The sequence below is a fragment of the Cydia pomonella genome, unplaced genomic scaffold, assembly GCF_033807575.1.
Source record: "Cydia pomonella isolate Wapato2018A unplaced genomic scaffold, ilCydPomo1 PGA_scaffold_208, whole genome shotgun sequence".
In the NCBI taxonomy this organism is placed as follows: Eukaryota; Metazoa; Arthropoda; class Insecta; order Lepidoptera; family Tortricidae; genus Cydia; species Cydia pomonella.
The window spans coordinates 87474-97382 of NW_026907848.1; the positions used below are offsets into that span (position 1 = coordinate 87474).

A 9909-nucleotide genomic window follows, 5' to 3' on the forward strand; every position below is an offset into this window, starting at 1 on the left:
ATTATCGCTTTAATACATTTTTTATTTTAATAATTGATATATAAATGCAATTGTCGCTTCAAAATGTTTCTGTATCGTACAAATTTAAGGGAACGTTTAATCCAGTTTAAAAAAAACTATAAAAGCTTTTCTGAACGCAGGTAAAGGTGTTTCATTTAATTTGACAGTAATTCTGTCAGTTCAATACAATCGTGAATCGTCGTAGCGAAATTTTGTCAATTAACAACAGCTGGCCTCGTTACTACTAAATGTGGTTAATTGTTTCTAGTGCTATGTAGTGATTATCAAATGATTAATGTATTTACTAAAATTGAACTCGGTTGCATGAAGGATCCGTTGGTACAGTGACACAGCGACGTTAAAATACAAGACCATGTCGATTCCTCCACTTGTTTGCAGTACTCCTCCTCCACCTGACCAGTGTGAAGATGACAAAGACCCCGAGGAGTTTGATTTACAATATAATCGTAAGTTCTTTCCAGTTATCTAAAAATACCACGCTTAAACAATACCCAATATAATAAAACTCCACCTACTTAAGTACATCGTACAGACAGGTCGAGTTCATTGTTACGTGTCTTATTTCCTCATATTCTGGCAGAAATCATAAAAATATGATTATCTAGCATACCTGTGCATAATTCTGTTTCTTGTTTATGTAAGTCACTCATACTTTAATTAATTGGAGTATGTTTTTATTTTCAGTGTCTCAAGAGGACGACTATGACTATGGTAGTTTTTCTACTTATAATCATTTCCAATCTGCCATATCAGTAAATAAACCATTGAGTGAACCTATACATAAAAACAATTCAAATAATGGAGACAGCAGTGAAACACTTAAAAATGCTTGTCACAATGAGACATTGAACTGGACAAATACTAACATTGAAAACAAATTAAATGATGATCAGAAACAGGAAATTGAGGTAAAATTACATAATGACACTGAAATTGATAGTATGAACAGTGAGAACCAAGATTCAGACCTAAAAACAGAAGACAATTGTTATGAAGACACACAGACCAACAAAAAGATAAACAATGAGGAAGAACTAAATATAGAAGACTTAAATTTAACAGTTGAAGAAGAATCTTTGAATTCAGTTGTCAAAAATGAACTGTATGATAGTAATGTAGATATTGACAAGAGTACAAGCTCTGATAAAAACAAATCACCCCACATTCCAGATTTAACCAGTATTATTACTAGTGATCTCCATGAGACTTTACCTTTAGATGAGATAACAAGTACCCCTCCAAGCTTAGATGATATTGATGATCCTCCCAATTCAATAGATGACCTGAAAATGGACAATGAAAATGTCACTGATTCTATAGATGTTAAAAATGAAACAGAAACTGGTCCTACCTTAAATATGAATGATCAGGTGGAAACTGTACAGGTTCCTGAAACATTTCAAGAAGTATTAGCAGAAGTGAACAATGAAACTGATGATGAATTTGGAGATTTCAATGACTTCCATTCTGCATCTAATATCAGACCATCAACAATCACATCTATTGTAGATGCTTGTGAAAATCCATGGGAAAACAATCAAACTGATTCAATGGACCATAGTCAAATGCCTCAAAGTTCCGATTTTGGGGCATTTGAAGCTCATTTTGAAGATGCAGAAGAAACGGAACCCCCAATCTTTGATGAGTTTAAATCAGAAGCCGCAAGAAGTGCTCCCGATGGACAATCATTAGAGCAAAATATTGTAGAAGATGATGATGACTTTGGAGACTTTGATGATTTTAAATCATCTGTACAGGAAACTAAGGACCACGAGAATGACATACAGGATCCACTGGCAAGGGTATTAGATTTCCAATCAACAGAAAGTGAAAGTCAGTTACTTGAGAACATAAGTAAGATATTGAATTCTATATTTGAAGAGGAAATACCGGAGCCTGAGACAGAGTTTGATGGTAAACTTGAAGGGATGCTGTGTGAAACTTGGGGCCACCTGCTGGAGACTGATGTGCGGCAGCCATATATAATCAACTGGAATAGTTCAATAGGACAGAAAACTCTTTTGAAGGCTTTATGTATAGATTCAAGAAATATTGTGAGTATTCTTTAATTTATCTTATTTATCACACATTTTAAACATGAATATATTTCTAAGTCGATTTTTAATCCCTCGGCTTTGCAATATTTAGTTGTAGTACAAATTTCTAGCAATTTATTATATTATTTCATTAGTTTAAAAAAGAATTTGTATACATTCCAGTTATTTGGTCCAAAGTGGAGCTACAACATGCCTAAATATGCGGCTAACTTGAGTGCTGCCCCACTACAACCCCAGAAGCAAGCTACACTGTCAGGCCAGACCACCTCAGAAGTGACTGAGAAGCATGTCAAGCCCCCGGGGACCTGGTCAGACCCTTTCACGTCTGATGGCCAAGAATGTGAGTACATACTATACACAGCTTCACATGACCACTTGCAATAACAATGTAAATTAACTCACTAGTTTGACAATGATTATATAGAGAATGTGTGAATCAAGAAAGGCAGAAACAATGGAAACTTCAAGGGACAAATATGATTGTTGTTACAAAATCTTAGTTGATTAAGGACTTACCCCCTTATTCATAAACGTCTACTAAAGTTAACAAGCCGCTAATAATCGTTTGTCCCTTTCCATCATGGGATGTCCTCCCAGACATATCCGTCGACGGCGACATCCTGACAAATAAAAGGGTCTTAACTATTACGTGCATGGGCGCGGACGTGGCTTGCGAATCCAAATTTTGTTTTAAGAGTCCGGCAACATGAATCACAGTAGAGCTGCCCAGATGCGTTGTATGTGTAATGGTAGGAGGGCTTGGGCTGAGTTTTTCGGAGCTGGCGTTTGGCGTCAAGATCTTCAAGTCGGGTGTGTGCGTCGGAAAGGGACAAACAATTATTAGATTAAGCGGCTTGTCAACTTTAGTAGATGTTTATGAATAAGGGGGTTAGTAAATTTGTGTAATAATGTCCCTTAATATTTTCTAACCATTACCAATTTTGCTGTTAAGTTTAAATGCATACTAAAAATATTAGCTGTTAGACAGATATGTCAGATAAGTTAAGCTCTATGAAAGTTAATTATAGATTTTTAAAATCTTGTTGCATTGCCTTTATTTTATTTTACTAAATAAAAAAAGTTGTAGTACTATACTCTGTATCTTTAGGTATTTCAATAAAAGTAAACAAAATCTACCCACAAATGGCTCGTTAAGCCAGTTGAGGGTAGATTAAAAATTACATGATCAAATAATATAGGTTAGGTCGTTCAGTGACAGATCCAGGCGGTTTTGTATTTGGTTGGTTAACCAATAAATGTTACAACTACCCAAAAGTGTACAAATTGTTTGTTACTTTTATTCAAATAACTAAAGATATAGAGTATAGTAGATAATACTCTAAAAATTTGATATAAAAAAAAAACCTTTTAAAAAGGTATGAAATTAAAGTTTAAACAACACACATATTTTCACCTTGAAGTGTAAGCTCTATATATGCTACAATTATAAATATTGCACAAAAACACAATGATATCTAAATTCTCTTGAATACTTACAAAGGAGCAAATCATATAGCTGCTAATACAATAAGCTTATTTAAATCACTGTAAATTCTTTTGCATGTCTTGCACATGGATTAACAATCACCTGGTACTCTGCTTGCCCTTTATCCTAGTCACCTATGCCGAAGCCCTACTCCTAGATTTAGAACACCTAATGGCCACCCTAGACCAAATGGCCCACAACCATTCCACCCTCAAGATATCAGAGTTGCTATCGCACGGTAAGTTACACACAACATTAACTATAGCTAGGAAAGGCTAAACAAGTCATGCTTGATTTGAATGCCGTTCTAGGCTTATAAGGTAAAAAACTGGTATGCTTGTGTATCAACGCAATCCACTAGTTCAGGCTCTAATCACAAGAGTATTTCGTGGAGTTGTTGAGCGACTTCCAGCATCACCCAACATTCAGAGGCGATTTGGAATTACTTGAATCCTCCTTAACGGAATTCCTACCAGCCTTCCTGGGTGGGTGGATTACAAATAAAATATCTTGGATTATATTATTATTATGGTTGAATACAAATGATACAATAAGTAACTTAATTTATTAGAACTCTTGAGTGTGGTTTCATCATAAGAATCGGTATTTGTGACGTCAAGCAAGTTTGAACTTTGACATTCTTATGCTGTTCATTGTCAGTATAAGCGGATTACGCCGAGCATGAAGCTTATTCTTAGTAGACTATTGTATCTTGTGGCCGACCGTATAGGCGTCTTTCTAATTTATTTTATTATATTTTTCAGCTTGCAACAAGGAGACTAATGTCGCTGCACCAAAGAGGCCTACAGACTTAGACGTATTCGACACGGATCTAACAACGAAATCCGACAAAATATACTCCAGCACTCTTGATGTTCAACCAATACGTCAGATAAACCTGCCCGATACTCACATCTTCACACCCACTGACTCTGAGACACCTCGATCAAAAACAATTCACTACAGCGGACCCTCATTTTTGTCGCAATCGCCTATGGAGACTGATAAAAACCCCACCGAGGAGAAATCTGAAGATCCAGCTGATGCTAAAGTTTTAGACGACGCAGATTACTCCGATTTCCAAGATTTCAAAGGTTCTTTCCAAGTTGATGCTTTAGAAGTGAAACCAGCTGCTGGACTATCCATGGACGGTGATGAACCGCCATCGAATCCGAACCAGCTCCAACCAAGTCCATATTCCATTGGCTTACTGCAACCTATCAAAATAGAACCCATCATACCTACATTAAACTGGCCTTCACCTGGAGAAGTGAAAGAAACTTTTGATGATTTTACCGAATTTGCTTCTACCACCACTTGGAATAATGATGTCCAAGAAACTAAAACTCCCAGTATATACTCCGAGAACACTCCTCAAATAGACAACACTAGTGTCGTGAACGATAATAGTATTAAAAGTATTGAGCCACCTAGTAAGATTAACGATTCGTTTGAAGATGATTTTGATACATTCCAGTCGGCTCTTCCACCCAATGTGCCAACTCTGGCATCACCTGTTAGGAACTTTAGTAATTTTGCATCAGCGGACTTCAGTCAAAATAAGACACAGGTCGTATCAAATCAAGAGCCAGAATTAGATTTTGTATTTCAAAAAATTGAAACTAAGTCTGATCCCATATCATTTAACAAATCAAACGATATTTTAAATTATAGCGAACCTTTTATGCATCAGAATAATGTAGCAATAAGTGTGCCGAAAGTGAAAGAAACAGTTGCAAAAACCCCGGCGCCTTCCCTCGCGCCGCCTCTGAGCGCGGTGTTGCAACCGACAATGAGTTCGTCACAGACTCCACAGAACTCTGCACAAATTTTGCAACCTCTATCTTTAGAGAGTTTCTCGCAAATCAACTGGCCGAATCCTGGAATTAACTTACAAGATCTATCAAGATTTAATCCAGTAGAAACTCTGAATTCGCTGAAAACTGACTTGAGCGTCAGTGGCAACAGCAAAGGCGCCTCGCCCGTGCACAGTCAAAAGGCGCCAGTACAAAACCAGCCACCCGAAGATGACATTTGGGGCGAATTCGTATCCAGCAAACCTAAATCGCATCAGTCATTACCAAAGAAAACCACTACGTTCGTCGATGACGACGAATGGACCGATTTTGTGTCGAGCCCTTCGGTAAAACCCCAGAACGGATTAAACACGATAAGTTTAAACGTTCACACGAACTTAAGTATTCAGAAATCTACGAAACCAACCAAACAGAATAACCAAGCACTGGAGATACCAATGACGCATTACATAACACCTAAATCGAGCAACCATAGTTCTTATAACGACAGACACTTTCAAAACTTATAACGACACAGAATCAATTATCGCTACTTACTTAACTGTACTTAAATATTTGTAAATAGGGTGGTGGTGATTCATACAGTATGATATTCCTTTTACCCAGCGCCTGGTTGAAGAAAGGGCGCTATTCTTGTGAGTATTTTTTTATTTAGCTCTTTATATTGTTATTTTAATTTAAACAGTTGTTTAAAAAAAGCAAGCGCAAACAAAGTAGGCAAGGACGTGACCAATCAAGCGCAAAGGAGTGTTCTGCTTCATTGCCTGTTTAGGTCAAATATCGTGGCGACGTTTGACCCTTTTTATTTTATGTCGGGCTTTTTGGACCCGTGTAACAGATTGAAATAAATATGCGGGCTTGCGAAAAGTTATACACCTAAACTTAATCGTGTGTTGCTCCGTAGAAAACGGGAATTTAAACCGGTTGGCGCGTAAGTAGTAATACTTACGTCGTTCGTCATTACGGTGGTCCAATACACTTGTGAGAAAAGCGCTAGTCACTTTAAGGTCCAAATCTATTCGAAAAAGCACATACTCGTACAGATAACTGGAGCTAACACAGTTTCAATCCATTATTATACTGACATGGCCAAATAAATAGTTAGTTTGGCTTACGTTATCCTGCAAGCGTCACTTATTTAGAAGTTGATTAATGATGTGTTATATAACTTGATATACTTTATTTATTTTATAGTCATATGTTCCCGTCCAATTTGGAAGCGATATGAAATAATGTTTATCGCAAATTAATAAAATTGTGATTATATTAATATGTACATACGTGATTTGTGAATTTTAGTCTATTTTATTAATTAAGTAGATTATATTTATTGATTCTTGTTTAATTTCATTGTGCGCAGCAATAATTAAAATACATTAGTGGCACTTATTGATAATATTGTAAATTGGTAGTTATTCGTTCGTAAAGCATCACAACACAACAAACGCATCCAACAAATAGTTTCCTTAGTAATAAGTAAATCCAAATTTGAGTTGTTGAATGCCAATTTAATGTCTAATGAGTTTGAGTACCAATGTTCATTCAATGTTTCAATTTTACACGCTAAAAAATTACTCTGTATTGCCCTACAATCAAATATGTAGGTACCTAATAAAAGCCTTTGACTTAAGTAATGTATAAGTTATACTTTATGACATGAATGGTCAAAGAAAGAACTTCTGACATGCTAAATTGAGATTGCAACTGTACTACTGTCAGGTCTAAAATGGCATTCCCTCCTTACCGCGTTAGCGCCCGTTTAGTTGCAGCAGGGGACAGTATTATCGCATTTTTGTCGACGCCGAATACGTTTAACCCTTTGAACGCTAGATGAAAGAATGGCGAAGGAATATGGCGTGCCCCGGACCCCAGGACGCCTTACTTGCCCTTAACCTTAGGGTTTCTTTGAGTTTCCAGCTTTCTGTAGGTACTTGAATTTTTATATGATCTCCTTAACAGTATTCGATTTATGACAAGTTAATATTTATCAACTTATCTGCGAAAACAAGTTGGTGAAATGATCTATACCTAGTCCGTTTTTCTAAGATACAAGTACATACACCATAGTAAATGTATGGCGAACTCGATCTTAGAAATTGGACAGGCATGAAATCTTGGGCCCAAAGTTATAAATAGGTGACATTGTTGGTCAAAGCACTACAAAGACATGTTTTGGACTTGGTTTAGCGATGAGAGCGAAGTTACAATCTACCCTCTGTGTGTGTCCCTTTCTATTGCCTTTTTACAGATTTTAATGTAGTATTTTGCAACAGTTACGTTAGTTCATCGTCAGGCAATTCAAGAAATCATTCTATTCATCACGATGATTGATAATAACTAAAAAATATAAAAACCTATGAACAAGAATGAGGATTCAATAAAATCTTGAAATTGTCTACCAGTGCTCGATATACTTACCTACCTTATGTTTGACTTTTAGACGTTCTCCCTGTATATTAGTTGGTTCAGAATTGTTCAGATAACTCATGAATGTATCATGACATTCATGACTTCTTGACAAAATCTGATGTTTTCATACGAATTTAAGGCCAATATCAATTGCGTTTAGCAATTTATCAGTGTCAGTGTGCGACTGTTTATGACATAATTAGGTACATACCTAATATCAAAAGGATGTCTAAGTACTCGGGAATATGACTACCGTTTATTGCTGTACATTATTCGAGAGAAGATATTCATTATCTTTCATTATAATAAACTGCAAGAAAACCAATACCTAATCTGCAAAGTAGCAGTTTCTGCGTCCATTCAACGTAAATTTAGAAAAAAATAGGGTTAGGTATGTCTGCTTAAGTACCTACACCTACCTTGCTTACTGTGACGTAAAACAACTATTTTGATCGTGTATTTATGAATGCTCTGTTCTCTGCCTGCCTACACTCTCTCCACCAATTATAGTTACCTCTCGCGTCGAATGATCATCCCCATGACAATTCATTCAAGTTTCTTTCGGTTGGGCTTAGTGTGAAAAAGAATTGAAGGAATATGTTTTTACCGTATTTTTATTAAGTAAATCTTAAATAAATCCATGCTAATCTTCCAAAAATGCCTACAAACATGTTACGTAACAGCTACTCCATACAAAAATGAACCATAATTCGACGCGAGCGGTAAGGAGTAGCGCTAGGCTATAAATGGCTGCCGGCGGCCTACATAGCACTGAGAAAGTTAATTCATGGCTAATAGGGAATATTCCGCAAAACTCTGCGTAGCGGGCGCCACTAGCACAAACTGTAAACAAACCGCCTTGATGCATCAATGTTATATGTATATCATATAACTATATGTAACAAATAATCTGTGAAAACGTGTCAAAAAACTGTTTAAGGCATAGTATATACATATAAGTTACTCTATGGTTTCAGGTTTGTGTTAGTGCTAACCTCTGGCGGCAGAGCATTGAATTATACTCCGTATTCCTAAGGTTGTTTGCTATTTGTATTGTTGTATTTTCATTGCACTTATTTTTCTATCGAGTGCATGTTTTTATGTATATAATGAGAAACTAACACCAGACAGCAATGTTTAGTTTTGTTACTATGTATAATGATCTAATATTGTTAAAATGTAAATATGTATTGTTAATAGAAGAGATAAACCTTATATCTTTTTTAGTGTTTTATTTATTCAAAAATAAATAAAATAGTATTCAATTCAGACTTTTTATAAACATAAAGTAGCACTTATTGAGTATAAGTATATATTTTTATTTACTAATTCTTCACAAATTCTTTAATATTTCGCGTCGACCGAGTGACCAACAAACAGTAAACAAAGTTAAAATAAAGACCTAAGTCAAAGAACTCTATTGCCTAGACTATAAGGGTGACGTTTAGGCTCCATTTTATAAATCTGCAAGTTACAATTACAATAGTCCAAAGGACCTACCGCGAACCACGTTCGACCTGTTGCCTCTCTGTCGCACTTGTAAATTTGTACATAAGTGTGACAGGGAGGCAACAAGTCGAACGTGGGTCGCAGTAGGCCCTCGGTAGTCTAACGTGGCGACCTGAAGAGGCAACCTGGCAACCAAAGATTAATTGATTGTATACGATGCGTATAACCCAAGTACGAGAGTTGGGCGGCTACCGGGAAAATCGAAATTCGTCAATTGCGAACATTTTTCTCTGTCACTCTAATGACGTCTTACTAAGAGTAAAAGAGAAAGATCCCCGCAATTTGCGAATTTCGGTTTACGCGGTAGTGCGGTAGTAGACATGCGCGAAACAGTGCTTCAAAAAGTAATGCTATATCACATCACTTTTTCGAAAACGTAATGTTACACTGAGATATCACATCACTTATCACTCGAAACGAAACATTTACCCGAACGAATACAGCGCGCGGGCGCGCGCGTGATGGCAACATCACACTCATCACAGTACTAACTACATTACGCAGCGAGTGTTAGGACTCTAGGGCGTATCATATCGGCGCGTCGATCTATTACGCATTGCGTTTTGTCACCGCCATGTGATAGATCGTTTTTGTTAATGTTTTTATTTTT

At 36.5% G+C, this 9909-nt stretch overlaps 1 protein-coding gene across 2 annotated transcripts; it reads left to right on the forward strand.

Moving 5' to 3' along the window:
• Nucleotides 1–167: 167 nt before the first annotated feature.
• On the forward strand, nt 168–9005 carry LOC133533849 (uncharacterized). Of its 2 annotated transcripts, XM_061872917.1 has the most exons (5): nt 168–467; nt 706–2075; nt 2241–2418; nt 3695–3802; nt 4329–9005. In XM_061872917.1, exons 1-5 carry the CDS (start codon nt 374–376, stop codon nt 5888–5890), a joined length of 3312 nt encoding a protein of 1103 aa, XP_061728901.1. In that variant the 5' UTR covers nt 168–373; the 3' UTR covers nt 5891–9005. The 2 variants fall into 2 exon arrangements, with proteins under 2 accessions (XP_061728901.1, XP_061728902.1); XM_061872918.1 differs by lacking the exon at nt 3695–3802 and having other exon boundaries at nt 169–467.
• Nucleotides 9006–9909: the final 904 nt, after the last annotated feature.